Here is a 15,400-nt window from a genome sequence, read left to right as displayed (position 1 = left end):
TCGCCGACCCAATTATTATCTTTTCAGAGATTTAAAACGATCAGCGGAAACCTCAATTACCCAGACAATAATAAAACTGGGATAAACAGGGAGAATAAACATACTCGTTCTTCATTCAAACTTATATAATATTCACCATTTACAAGCCACCATATACATATGCACGATGTACTATAAACCACCGACATCAAAAGGATTGATAGCCTGGACATTCTATCACCAAAAATGGAACTCCTCAAAACTGTCTCTTATCAACCCCTAAACCTACCCCCTACGCCCTCTACTAGGCGTCCACTCTGAGTCTGATTATTCGCCCTCTGAGTCCGAATCCCCCTGGACTGTCTGCTTCTCCGAGGACTCCGGTTCGGCTCCTATCTCAATCGGGTTATTGATGCCACCCGACTCCGCTGGGACTTCTATCTGCTCCTCTGAGTCGGACTCCTCATCAGACCCGTACTCTGGCACAAAATCGGGGTCAATCCACTGTTCATACAGGGGAATGTACACCGGTTCTTCTTCTGGCTCAGCGGGCTCCTCCTCAGGTTCCGCCTCGGGTTCCTCTTCTTCTGGTTCTTCCTCTGGGATCGGCTCAAGATCCACATCCATCGGATCGTACCCCGCTTGCGATCCTTCGGGCTCTAGTTCTTGCTCTACCCCAGAAAGACTCAGGTGCTGCGGGCGTCGGCTGTAGTCCTGACTGCGCTAGTTTAGTCTCCATACTAGTCAACTCGCCATCCGGAGGAGGTATAGCAGACGGGTCCCAGTCCCCAACTCCATCAAAGGGGATGTCAAATCCGCGGACGGGTCCAAACTCGTCTATCCTGTCCCTGAAGAATCAGGCGGTGTATGTGTGGGCCTGCAAAAGGAGTAACCCTATATCTACCCAAACTACTGAGGTATGCTTTATCAAGGTCATATTTTCATCGATCGGAAACTCTACTACATTGTGGTCGATGTGCACTGGTAACCCAAAACGCTCTGGTGGCAACGGCGGCAGCGGATTCATTGTTCAGGCCGGGGTTCTGAAATTGTTTGGTTGAAACAACCATAAGAATACATCTCAGTAAGCACACACCCTAAACCCCACCTAGGCTATTACGTACCTCTAGACAATCAAGACAAACAACCACACTCAGCTATTACATCGCAGGCACACAATCAATACTTACCTGGGCCTTTCCATCGTGCAACCTGCACGTTAGCCATAATAACATCATTCCACTCACATGCATGTTCTAATTACGTTTCATGCATTCATTCCGATCTCATCACATCTTTTTCACATCACTCACCAGTGACCCGCTTAATGATACCGCCTCAGGTTCACTGCAACCAACTCATCACAATACTCCAGGGTCTGCGTAATGGTACCGCCTCAGGCTGTGTATCTTGCCCGCGTAGTAGTACCCTTTCAGGCTCAACGCCCACCACCTACGACACAACCCGCGTAATGGTATCGCCTCAGGTTGGCCGTCCTCCGGTAATACCGGGTATCGTCCCGCGTATTCGTACCGCCTCAGGACGGATCAATTCCCCACGTAATGGTACCGCCTCAGGGATTTCCACAATCACACATACCATACCACACAATTTCTCGCTCATACACATGCTCCACACTCACTTGCCAATAAATTGGCCAATCACGCGTAGCCCGTGCATGCACCAATTCACACACATTCTCATGCTCATTAAGCATTCAACATGGCCGATTGACAATTAATTCAATTCAGCCCGGGCGTGCACATAATCAAGCATATTTCAATCAATCAATTGCACACCAATGCACCCAATTTCATCACCACAGTTCAAACGCACAACCAACATACAAATTGGCATTTTTTTCATATCAAAACCATGGCAAATCAGTTCCGTCTCTTCACGACATTTTCCCACAATTAGTCGCCGGATCTAAATACTTAATTTACATACCGAACCCCATTTTCCAGCATTCAAACCAACAAATTCAGCATATAATCGGCCTCTAAATTTCCACCAAAATTTCCCCATATTCATTCCTTAGGCCCGCTAATCAAATCCGCCCCTAAAACCATACTAATCCTTGTCTAATTTAACCCGATTCCACCTCAATTTTGTCTGTCGATACCCGAAGTCCTAAATAAAGTTTAGAGCGCGACTTACCGACACTCTAGACTGACTCGGCTCGAGCGAAAAATGGGTGGCGGTTAACGGTGAACGGCGGCGCGGCTCGGCGGTGGCGATCGGCGCACGGCGACAGTGGCAGCTTGCTCGGCTTGGACCGGCTGTCCACGGCCAAGGGAGAGAAAGGGTGAGCCGAGAGAGAGATAGAGAGAGAGGACGGTGGTGGCGGTGGCGTGAGGGCTGTGAAGCGGTGCGGCGGTGGCGGCGGCGACGGGCAGTGGCCGGCGGCGGCGATGAGTGGCCAAGGGGGAGAGGGAGAGCTCACGGTGAGGGAGGGGGAGAGAGAGAGAGAGAGCCAAGAGTTTGAGAGAGAGAGCATGAGGAGAGAGAGAATGGGTCTTGGTCTAAATAGTCCAATTTTGATCAATTTTGGCAAATTACCATCTTGCCCCTCTCTAATCTTTTTAATCAACGGCCGAGATTCGATCTTATCTTGGAATCGACGGCCGAGATCGAATCTTTTCCAAAATATCCAAGGGCAATTTGGGAATTTCTCAAAAAGTTCAAGGGCAAAATTGTCCAACTCAAAAATTAGGGCAAAATGACCAAAATGCCCTTCCCTCTTAAAGCTTGCCCTTAACAAATTCCTAGGGGTAAAACGGTCACTTTTCCATTTTCTTGCCAAAATTGAATTTTTCGGAAGGATCCGAGAAAATCCAAAGCTGTACGTTCCAACCACAACGTCGTCCTAACGTCCCGTTGTGAATTCCCAATTTTCCGATGTCCAATTTGGGCTCTAATTAATAATCAAATTTTATTTAACGTAACTCAAGCGTTTCTCAAACTAACAGGCGGCTTTTAGGGAAATTCGCATATTCGACCCGTGACTGATAATAAATCGAGTCACGTGCAAGTTCATTCGGTCCGTGACGACTTCGGTTGTCACTTAATCGCGAGGATCGATTGCTAGATCCGAGGGGCACGATCGTTTGGTATAGGTTCAGGATCATTCGTCAATTCATTTCGTGGTCCAGCGGAATCACCCGCGATCCACTACTATGACAATGGCGGACTAACCCCTGGCTATCCTTGGATCGGCCTACAGTGGCTCAAAATGTCACATCGACGATTTTATGGTTGAAAATCAATTCACGATCGAATTTTCTTTAGTCACACGAATTTAAATCCCTAATTAGCCTTTCCCTATTGGTTAGTATCCCAGGAATGATCAGTTCCGGGCGAGAACTGACTACGAGTACATTCATAAAACCAAGCATTTCATAAATCCCAAATAGGCAAATTTTAGGCTGTCACAACTCTTCCCCCCTTACAAAAATTTCGTCCTCGAAATTTACAAATCCCACTACTATTCAAACAATTGGGGGTATTGACGTTGCATTATCTCTTCACTTTCCCAAGTCGCGCCTTCAGTCCCATGATGCTCCAATACAACCTTGACCATCAGGATCGTCTTGTTCCTCAAAACTCGCTCTTTCCGATCCTCAATCCTTATTGGTCTTTCGGTATACGACACCTTGTCGTCAACTTCTATCTCCTCATAATTTAACACATGAGTTGGGTCCGGTTCATATTTCTTCAACATCGATACGTGGAACACATTATGCACTTGCGACAAATTCGGTGGAAGTGCAAGGCGATACGCTAAATCCCCAATTCTTTCTAAAATCTCAAAAGGTCCCACGTACCTCGGACTTAACTTGCCTTTCTTACCAAATCTGGATAGTCCTCTCATGGGCGATACCTTAAGAAATACGTGATCCCCTACTTGAAACTCCAAAGGTCTTCGCCTTCTGTCTGCATAACTCTTTTGACGGCTTTGAGCTGTTTTCAGCCTTTCACGAATCACTTTAACAGCCTCAATTGACTGTTGAACTAACTCTGGCCCGGTTATACTCCTTTCTCCTACTTCGTCCCAACACACGGGCGTCCTACAAGCCCTGCCATATAGCGCTTCAAAGGGCGCCATTCCGATGCTCTGCTGAAAACTATTGTTATATGCAAATTCTGCTAAGGGCAATTGTTCTTCCCACTTACCCTGAAAATCTAACACACATGCCCTAAGCATATCCTCTAAAGTCTGAATCGTTCTCTCAGACTGGCCATCCGTCTGAGGGTGGTAAGCTGTACTAAACTGCAGCTTGGATCCTAATGTCGTCTGCAGACTTTTCCAAAAACTGGCGGTAAACCTAGAATCACGATATGAGGTAATAGTTACTGGTACCCCATGCAATCGAACTATCTGCTGCACATATAACTCAGCATACCGATCTAATGCGAAATCCTTTCGCACCGCCAAAAAGTATGCCGACTTGGTCAATCTGTCGACAATCACCCAAATAATATCATGACCTCTTTGGCTCCTTGGTAATCCCGACACAAAATCCATAGTTACATACTCCCATTTCCATTCTGGGATTTCCAACAGTCGCAACAATCCTCCAGGCTTGCAATGTTGTGCCTTCACTTGCTGGCACGTCAGACATTTGGCTACATGTCTGGCTATATCCACTTTCATACCGTTCCACCAATAGTACTGCCTCAAATTCTGATACATTTTGGTACTACCTAGGTGGATACTATAACTGCTACGATGCACTTCTGACAAAATCTCTTCCTTAAGCTCCGCATCATCGGGCAGACATAATCATCCACGGAACTTCAGTATCCCGTCTTCGGATATCTGGAAGTCCGGCTTTCTCTTGGCCGCCTCCATCTCTGAAATCCTTTGGATTTCTTGATCCGTAGACCGTAACATCTTAATCTTAGCCTGGATCTCCGATTCAATCCTAAGCGTAGCCAGCAAGCTCGAGACTTGACTTACTTCGAATCTAAACTCCGAGTCTCGCACTTTTTCTAGCAATGTCCATTCCTTGACTATTAAATGCGCGATGCTCGACTTCCAACTCAATGCATCGGCTACCCGGTTAGCCTTCCCGGGATGATATAGAATATCACAATCATAATCCTTTAACAACTCCATCCACCGACGCTGCCTCATGTTTAACTCCTTTTGAGAAAACAAATATTTGAGGCTCTGATGGTCGGTATAGATCTGAAATTTCTCTCCGCATAAATAGTGTTGCCAAATCTTCAGGGCGAATACTATTGCGGCTAATTCCAAGTTATGCGTTGTATAATTCAACTCATGCGGTCTTAACTGTCTAGACGCGTAGGCCACTACTTGTCCATTTTGCATGAGTACACACCCCAATCCTTTCAACGACGCATCGCTATAAATTTCATATCTTCCGGGTCCTGATGGAATAGTCAATACCGGTGCCGTTGTTAATCTATGTTTCAATTCCTGAAAACTCCTCTCACATTTGTCGGTCCATTCAAATCTCGTTTCCTTTTTCAATAAATGTGTCAACGGCGTTGCTATTGCTGAAAACCCTTCAACGAAGCGACGATAATATCCAACCAAACCTAGAAAACTTCGAACCTCTGTTACCGTCGTCGGTCTCGGCCACTTCATCACAACCTCAATCTTCGCTGGATCTACCGAGATTCCTTCCCTAGAGATCACATGATCGAGAAATGCTACTCGATTGAGCCAGAATTCGCACTTGCTAAAGTTAGCATACAGTGCGTTCTCTCTTAAGGTTTGCAACACCTTACTCAAGTGAAATTCATGCTCCTCTAGGCTCTTCGAGTACACCAATATGTCGTCTATAAAAACGATCACGAATTGATCTAAGAACTCCTTAAATACCCGATTCATTAGGTCCATAAAGGTAGCAGGAGCGTTCGTCAATCCGAACAGCATTACCGTAAATTCATAATGTCCGTATCTCGTCTTAAATGCCGTCTTTGGTATATCCTCCTTCTTAATCCTCAACTGATGATATCCTGTTCTCAAATCAATTTTAGAAAACACCGAAGCCCCTTGTAATTGATCAAACAAATCATCAATCCTCGGCAAAGGATATTTATTTTTGATCGTCACCTGATTTAGCTGCCTATAATCTATACATAACCTCAACGATCCATCTTTCATTCTCACAAATAAAACCGGCGCTCCCCACGGGGACGCACTCGGACGAATAAATCCCTTGTCTAACAATTCTTGCATTTGTACCTTTAATTCATTTAACTCAGACAGCGACATTCTATAAGGCGCCTTCGAGATTAGCTCAGTTCCAGGTGCCAACTCGATTACAAATTCTACTTCTCTTTCTGGTGGCAATCCCGGCAATTCCTGAGGAAACACATCGGGATATTCGCACACCACAGCTATATCATCTAGCCTCGGCTCTTCAGCCGCTAGAAATCCTTGACACCCTTCACTCAACAACTTCGTCATTTCTAGCGACGAAACCCATGGAATCGAGGGTCCTCCTCGACTTCCCACAAATTTAAATTCCGGATGTCCAACCGGATTAAATTGGATCACCATGCTATTGCAATCCATTACGGCCCTCTGCTTAGACAGCCAGTCCAAACCCACTATCATATTGAAATCATACATGGTTATAACCGCTAAATCAATCATTTCCTCCCTATCCCCAATCACAATCTTACAATTTGGACACCCCAATAAAACTAGCATCTTGTCATTCAAGAGAGTTGTCACACATAACACAACATCAAGCGACTGCGGTTCTAAACCAATCAACTCAACAAATTGCTCAGATATGAAAGAATGTGACGCCACAGGGTCAAATAAAGCATACGCAGCATGGTTGCACAGAGAAACCGTACCTGTGACAACCCCTGGCGCGTTCTCAGTTTCTCTCCTGGCCATGGCGTACACTCGTCCTTGCGCCTGTGGCCTATTCTGATTAGCTGTCTGGGCCGCTCCAGTCTGATTCCCATTCCTGGGTGGCGGCAACGCAGGCGATCTATTTTGCCTGAGATTGGGGCAATACCTTACGTGATGACCAAATCCACCACACCCAAAACATGCTCTGCCCCGAGTTGGACAATGTCCATTTCCATGCCTTTCCCCATATAACCGACATGGACCATTCTGATTTCGGGCCGGCTTCCCTATTTTTCTTCTAATATGAGGGACAAAACGTCTATTACCCGACATTGGCCTCTTCCCGAGATTACGATTGTCCCTATCCTGGACAAACCTCGACCCAGATGCGGCTGCCCTGTCTACCTGGTCCCTCTCAAGAGCCTGAGCCCTATCATATATGTCCTCATAAGTCCTCAGATTCACCAGTATCAACTGTCTACGAATGTCAGCTTTCAATCCATCCTGAAACCTTCGCGCCTTATGCTCGGGATGCTCTACCATTCTCGACGCAAATTTAGACAATCTAGCAAATTCCGCCTCATACTGATCCACCGTCATTTGACTTTGGCGGAGTCTCATAAACTCTGCTAGCTTTCTTTCCCTAGCGCTCTCCGAGAAATACTTTCCATAAAAACTTTCGGTGAACGCAACCCAAGTCTGGGCGGTACCTTCGGGAAACACTCTATCCCAAGTGGCCTTCCACCAGTCATTCGCATTGTCGCGTAATTGATATACTGCCAGGATTACTTTCTCATTATCGGTGCACCCTAATACCTCAAAGGCTTTCTCGAGTTCCTCTACCCATCGTGGTGCAGCCTCGGGGTTACCTTTTCCAGTAAAACTTAGGTGATTTTAGCTTCATAAACTGCTCGACCAATTGGTGCATTTGTCTATTCACATTCACTTGCCCCTGCCCTTGATTCCCATTATTATTATTAGCAGCAGTGGCCTCAGCAGCTTGGGCATTCGTAGCAGCTCGTTCCTGAGTCTGCTGTCCTATTAAATTACCAATCTGTTCTAGGGTCCTCATGACCGCTTCCATTCTAGGATCCTCTGCAGGTCTAACATCAACTCTGGGGTCCACTGCAGCTCCAGCATCAACTCCAGGGTTTTCTACCGCTCTAGCACCCATACCGAGGTCCTCTACAGCTCTAGCTCGAGCACGACCTCCACCTCTTGTTCCTCTTCCTGCGCCCCTTCTTGGGACTCTTCCTACACTTCTTCCTTCGCTGCTCATTATTTCAGCTTCCTACCACTCTCCTACCTGCTATAGTTCCACTCAGGAATCAGTAACCTAGGCGAACTAGATCAGTCTAGTCCTAGGCAGTGAATTAACGCAAGAATTCACTCAGCAGGTAATCAATCATTACAGTCACGAGGCCACAATCAATAAAGTCTGAACACTTACCTCAGGTCCAGACGCACCTGCATTTCAGTCATCACAACAATCAATTCACTCAACCAATTACAACAAACAATCTGGAGGCACGTGTAGCTTATTTCGCCCTATGACTTGCTAAGGTCTCCCCAAATCACTACCCCAGGGTCTCTGCTCCTTATCACTCCAAACTCCGACCAGTTTAGATCGAGCTAACCTCACTCTGATACCAATTCAACTCGAATGTCACGCCCCGAACCCCGTCGAGCACGCGTAACACCACTCTGGTCAATTGATGCGATGTCCCAGGGTATCGCCGACCCAATTATTATCTTTTCAGAGATTTAAAACGATCGGCGGAAACCTCAATTATCCAGACAATAATAAAACTGGTGTAAACAGGGAGAATAAACATACTCGTTCTTCATTCAAACTTATATAATATTCACCATTTACAAGCCACCATATACATATGCACGCTGTACTATAAACCACCGACATCAAAAGGATCGATAGCCTGGACATTCTATCACCAAAAATGGAACTCCTCAAAACTATCTCTTATCAACCCTTAAACCAAATCCCTACGCCATCTACTAGGCGTCCACTATGAATCTGATTCTTCGCCCTCTGAGTCCAAATCCCCCTGGACTGTCGGCTCCTACGAGGACTCCGGTTCGGCTCCTATCTCAATCGGGTTATTGATGCCACTCGACTCCGCTGGGACTTCTATCTGCTCCTTTGAGTCGAACTCCTCATCAGACCCGTACTTTGGCACAAAATCGGGGTCAATCCACTGTTCATACGGTGGAATGTACACCGGTTCTTCTTCTGGCTCAGCAGGCTCCTCCTCAGGTTCCGTCTCGGGTTCCTCCTCTTCTGGTTCTTCCTCTGGGATCGGCTCAAGATCCACATCCATCGGATCGTACCCCGCTTGCGATCCTTCGGGCTTTGGTTCTTGCTCTGCCCCAGAAAGACTCAGGTGCTGCGAGCGCCGACTGTAGTCCTGACTGCGCTAGACTAGTCTCCACACTAGTCAACTCGCCATCCGGAGGAGGTATAGCAAACGGGTCCCAGTTCCCAACTCCATCAAAGGGGACGTCAAATCCGCGGACGGGTCCAAACTCGTCTATCCCGTACCTGAAGAACCAGGCGGTGTATGTGTGGGCCTGCAAAAGGGGTAACCCTATATCTACCCAAACTACTAAGGTATGCTTTATCCAGGTCATATTTTCATCGATCGGAAACTCTAGTACATTGTGGTCGATGTGCACTGGTAACCCAAAACGCTCTGGTGGCAACGGCGGCGGCGGATTCATTGTTCAGGCCGGGGTTCTGAAATTGTTTGGTTGAAACAACCATGAAAATACATCTCAGTAAGCACACACCCTAAACCCCACCTAGGCTATTATGTACCTCCAGACAATCAAGACAAACAACCACACTCAGCTATTACATCGCAGGCACACAATCAATACTTACCTAGGCCTTTCCAGCGTGCAACCTGCACGTTAGCCATAATAACATCATTCCACTCACATGCATGTTCTAATTACGTTTCATGCATTCATTCCGATCTCATCACATCTTTTCCACACCACTCGCCAGTGACCCGCGTAATGGTACGGCCTCAGGCCGTGTATATTACCCGCGTAGTGGTACCACCTCAGGCTCAACACCCACCACCTACGACACAACCCGCGTAATGGTACCGCCTCAGGTTGGCCGTCCTCCGGTAATACCGGGCATCGTCCCGCGTAGTCGTACCGCCTCAGGACGGATCAATTCCCCGCGTAATGGTACCGCCTCAGGGATTTCCACAATCACACATACCATACCACACAATTTCTCACTCATACACATGCTCCACACTCACTTGCCAATAAATTGGCCAATCACGCGTAGCCCGTGCACGCACCAATTCACACACATTCTCATGCTTATTAAGCATTCAACATGGCCGATTGACAATTAATTCAATTCAGCCCGGGCGTGCACATAATCAAGCATATTTCAATCAATCAATTGCACACCAATGCACCCAATTTCATCACCACAGTTCAAACGCACAACCAACATACAAATTGGCATTTTTTTCATATCAAAACCACGGCAAATCAGTTCCGTCTCTTCACGACATTTTCCCACAATTGGTCGCCGGATCTAAATACCTAATTTACATACCGAACCGCATTTTCCAGCATTCAAACCAACAAATTCAGCATATACTCGGCCTCTAAATTTCCACCAAAATTTCCCCAAATTCATTCCTTAGGCCCGCTAATCAAATCCGCCCCTAAAACCCTACTAATCCTTGTCTATTTTAACCCGATTCCACCTCAATTTTGTCCGTCGATATCCGAAGTCCTAAATAAAGTTTAGGGCGCGACTTATCGAGACTCTAGACTGACTCGACTCGAGCGAAAAACAGGCGGCGGTTAACGGTGAACGGCGGCGAGCGGCGGCGCGGCGGTGGTGGCGATCGGGCGCGGCTCGGCGGTGGCGATCGGGCGCGGCTCGGCGGTGGCGATCGGGCGCGGCTCGGCGTTGGCGATCGGGCGCGGCTCGGCGGTGGCGATCGGGCGCGGCTCGGCGGTGGCGATCGGCGCACGGCGACAGTGGCGGCTTGCTCGGCTTGGGCCGGCTGTCCACGGCCAAGGGAGAGAAAGGGTGAGCCAAGAGAGAGATAGAGAGAGAGAGGACGGTGGTGGCGGTGGCGTGAAAGCGGTGAAGCGGTGCGGCGACGACGGGCAGTGGCCGGCGGCGGCGATGAGCAGCCAAGGGAGAGAGGGAGAGCTCACGGTGAGGGAGGGGAAGAGAGAGAGAGAGAGCCGAGAGTTTGAGAGAGAGATCATGAGGAGAGAGAGAATGGGTCTTGGTCTAAATAGTCCAATTTTGACCAATTTTGGCAAATTACCATCTTGCCCCTCTCTAATCTTTTTAATCAACGGCCGAGATTCGATCTTATCTTGGAATCGACGGCCGAGATCGAATCTTTTCCAAAATATCCAAGGGCCATTTGGGAATTTCTCAAAAAAGTTCAAGGGCAAAATTGTCCAACTCAAAAATTAGGGCAAAATGACCAAAATGCCCTTCCCTCTTAAAGCTTGCCATTACCAAATTCCTAGGGGTAAAACGGTCACTTTTCCATTTTCTTGCCGAAATTGAATTTTTCTGAAGGATCCGAGAAAATCCAAAGCTGTACGTTCCAACCACAACGTCGTCTTAACGTCCCATTGTGAATTCTCAATTTTTCGATGTCCAATTTGGGCTCTAATTAATAATCGAATTTTATTTAACGTAACTCGAGCATTTCTCAAACTAACGGGCGGCTTTTAGGGAAATTTGCATATTCGACCCGTGACTGATAATAAATCGAGTCACGTGCAAGTTCATTCGGTCCATGACAACTTCGGTTGTCACTCCGTGGCGATCCGACCCTGGTCAACGGATCCGAACCAAGTCGTTGACCCGGGTAGGATCTCAGGGTCCGAACCGGGTCGGGGTTAACTCGGGTCGTTGAGCCGGGTCCTGAACTGGATCGGGCTCTTCGCCTGACCCGGATCCGACCCGGATTTTCTTCTTCACAGACCCGGCTTCTTCCTATTCTGTTTTCGAGCTTCGCTCGGCCGGGCAGAAATCCGGCGATTCGCCAGCTGTTCTGCCAGGCCATTGGTCCCCGTCTCCTCAGCACTCCAAGCTGAAAAAATTGGGGGCGACGGCTCGCCGAACGGCGGACCGGAGCGGTCGCCGGTCAAGCTCCGACCGGGGCTCGTTGAGCCTAAACGTCGGTCGGAACTTGACCGGTCGACCCAGGCCATACTTTGGCCTGTTCCGGCTTCCAATGGCCGTCAAAAAGTCGCTCAAAGGGATCGAAGGTCGCCGGACAGCCTGTACATCGCCGGCCGAGGATCGTCTCAAACGGACTTCATGTGGGCATTTGGTCGAACACGTGGAATGCATGACCGAAACAGGGGATTTTTTACCTATTTCAGGGCTCCGGCCAGTTCCGGCAGCCACGACTCACCTCAGACGGCTGGTCTGGATCATGGGTGGTGTCGATATGGGCCGGAATTCACGCCAAACGAACAACACGAGTCCCGGCCAACCGGCACCTCAAAACAGGGCAAAACAGGGGGGTTAAGGACTGAGAAAGCTTACCGGTCGGAGCTGCCTCCGGCGGGGATCGCCGACAAGTGTGTGCTCGTCGGGAAGGCTGCTTAGCGTCTTCTTCAACCCCCGCAAGTGTTCGGTCTCACCTTTGCTCTCTTTCTCTCTATTTCTCTCTCTGTTCTTTTGCTCTGTTTTTCTCTTCCCAAGGCCAACCGAGGCTCTCTGTCTCTCTCTGTGTCGCCGCCGTCGGCTCGGCAGCGGGGATGGATGGCTGAAGCTGTGGCGCGGTGGCCGCCGGAAGCTCCTTTTCTCTCTCGGCTCACACTCTTACGCTCTCTCTGTGTTTTTTTTCTCTCAAAACCGAACCAACCGACCTCTCTCTCTCTCCTCTCGCTGACCTCTGTATAGCCGACGACGATGACGCCACCCTCTGCTCCATCAAACGATCTGCACCGACCATGACTTTCGTGGCCAATTTTGCGCGGTGGAGCGGGTATTTCGTGCTCCTACAGTGGGGGTCGGGACAGAGGAAAACAGAGGAGAGAGAGGGGAGGCTTAACTGGGGGAGGTGGAGAAGAAGGAGCTGGACCGGGCCGGGCCCAACTCCTGCAGGAAGAGGGAAAGGAAAGAAAAAAAAAAGTGGGCTGGGCCCATGCGGGGAAGAAAAGGAAAAAAGAAAAGGGCCGGGTTGGCCCGGCGCCGACCCGGCTCGACTCTATTTTTTTTTTTGAATTTTTTTAAAACATTCTAATAGACCCTATTAATATAAAATGTACCTAATTTCTATATGCAATGCATTTAAATAGAAATATTTTTGTTTTAGGAATTAAAGAAAATTAACTCCTAAATTTTGTGCAATTAATTTTTGGGCAAATTAAAAATAGGTGTCAACAGCATCCATTCTTCAAATCTAGCTTCGAGAACCACTTAGCACTGTGCAACCGATCCAGCATGTCATCCAATCTCGGAATTGGAAATTTGTAACCCACGGTTATTTTATTAATGGCCCTGCTATCTACACACATCCGCCAACTCCCATCTTTCTTAGGAGTCAACAAGGCCGGAACAGCACATGGGCTCATGCTATTCTGAATGTGCCCCTTTCGCAATAACTCCTCCACCTTTTCTTTCAGAATCTCGCTCTCTTTAAGACTCATTCTGTAGTGCGGTAAATTAGGCAGACTAGCACCAGGAATTAAGTCTATATGGTGCTGAATATCGCGCATAGGCGGCAACCCATCTGGAATCTCTTCAGGCATCAGTTCGCTAAATTCCTTCAATAAAGGCCTGATTGCTTCAGGCTGCTCCTCCACTTATAATTCAGCCTCAGTCTCAATTGCTTGTTTCACGACTAGCACGTGAATCTGTCGGGTCTCCTTAACCTCAGCTTCAAATTTCCTCGTAAGGGTAAGGAAATTATTTTCAGCAGCTTGTTTTCCTTTGTTCTTCAGCAGCAGTAACGTATACTTCACTCCATCCTTCACAAGATTATATTGATTGCTTCTTCTCGAATGCTGAGCATCTACATCAAATTGCCACGGTCTCCCAAATAACACATGACATGCATCCATATCTACTACATCACAATACAGCTCATCATGATATTTTCCAATGAAAAATGGAATTTTGCATCGTTCAGTCATATGAATGCTTTCCGCTCCAGATTTAATCCATCCTAACGTATAGGGATTATGATGCTTTTCCATGGGTATTTCCAATTTCTTCACTGCCTCCTTCCCAATGATATTCTCCATGCTTCCACTATCAATAACCACAGCAAAGATCTTTCCCAGAATGGTGCACCTAGTTCGGAATAACTGATGGCGCTGCGAATCATCTTCCTATTTTGGGGCCAATATCATTCTACGCACCACACAGTTTACTTGCTCCTCTTCTTCATCTTCAAAATCATCGTCCTCACCATTCGGTGCACAGCAATATCCATCTTCCTCCTCTTCTCTCGCTGCTACGTTTACGGTCTTTCTCTGAGGGCATTCATTAGAACGGTGCCCAGGCTGATTACACCTGTAACACTTTATCGCGGCTGGTTTAGTATAAGGGTTAGGGTTCGCAGTTTTCTGTGCTTGCGTTCCCTTATCCCTCAGCTCGTTCATAGGGCGCTTTTCTACTGCCTTATCTTCCTAATTTCGCTCTGCGTTAAAGCGATTATTGAAACTGCTCTTCTCTACTGAACTGCTCGAACTGCTACCTCGATAATTTTCGTAGCCTCTTCTTCCCCTGTCTTGCTGCATCAATTCTGCCTTCATCGCCATATTCTTGGCTTCAGTTAAATTTCACAGAAAATGTACTCCAATTTTATCTCGAATGAAGGGTTTCAAACCATCAAGATATCTGGCCACCTGCTGTCCCTCCGTCTCTGCGAGCAAGATTTGCACCCGGCCTTCTGTCGTTCCGCCGATTCCGGTTCACATCAGCGCCGAGACCTTCAAATCATTCTGTTAACTCGTCAAATCGTTCTTCGAAACGACGAAGACTTTGATCGAATCGTTGATCCAAGCGTTCCATTAAACGCTGCTCCAAACGTTGCAGCGCATCGTCCCAAGGGTTAGGCTCCAGTCTCCTGAGCATCATCACGAAGACCACCGCCAGTCGCCATAGGCTCTGATACCACCTGACGCAGCGTTCAGCGAATAATTCAAGCAAAACCTTGCTTAGAGAGAGTAATCTCGAAATTCAATATTGATAATAATGTTCTGAATGTCAAAACAAACCCTTAAACAAGCTTATATACCTATAACATAACCCTACTAAAATTGGAAAGCGTAAAACATCAAAATTAGGAAACTGCCTTTTTTTTAAATTATAACCCTACTAAAATTGGAAAGTGTAAAACATCAAAATTAGGAAACTGCCTTTTTAAATTATTTCATAAAAAAAGATCCGATGTCGTCGACCGGGTCCGCCGGTTCTAGTCGCATCACCATTTCGCCTTCCTTTTGGACTTCTACCTGTCCAATCGGTCCAGAAACGCACCACTAATAGATTCTGTATCACGAGCTTTCTTCAAAAAATCGTACTCACCG

At 47.4% G+C, this 15,400-nt stretch overlaps 1 protein-coding gene across 1 annotated transcript; it reads right to left on the bottom strand.

The window, feature by feature from the left end:
• Window positions 1-306: 306 nt before the first annotated feature.
• Window positions 307-7,895, bottom strand: LOC115665761 (uncharacterized). Its single transcript, XM_056307475.1, has 3 exons — window positions 7,874-7,895; window positions 7,150-7,692; window positions 307-578 (listed from the first exon to the last, which is right to left on the bottom strand). Exons 1-3 carry the CDS (start codon window positions 7,893-7,895, stop codon window positions 307-309), a joined length of 837 nt encoding a protein of 278 aa, XP_056163450.1.
• Between the last annotated feature and the right edge of the window lie 7,505 nt (window positions 7,896-15,400).

The sequence above is a fragment of the Syzygium oleosum genome, unplaced genomic scaffold, assembly GCF_021117445.2.
Source record: "Syzygium oleosum isolate NSW1041296 unplaced genomic scaffold, Sole_v2.1 Sole_v2.54, whole genome shotgun sequence".
NCBI lineage: Eukaryota > Viridiplantae > Streptophyta > Magnoliopsida > Myrtales > Myrtaceae > Syzygium > Syzygium oleosum.
This window is presented reverse-complemented; position numbering and strand designations above follow the sequence as displayed.

Bases quoted from the DNA above. Each gene is read 5' to 3' on its own strand.
- LOC115665761 (XM_056307475.1), bottom strand. From the start codon at position 7,895: ATGAGGACCCTAGAACAGATTG. The intron at 7,693-7,873 runs GTAATTTAATAG...TTACTGGAAAAG, and splicing joins GAGGACCCTAGAACAGATTG to GTAACCCCGAGGCTGCACCA. The intron at 579-7,149 runs GTAATAGACGTT...AGCCGATCCCAG, and splicing joins CGGGAAGAGGCCAATGTCGG to AGGAAGAACCAGAAGAAGAG.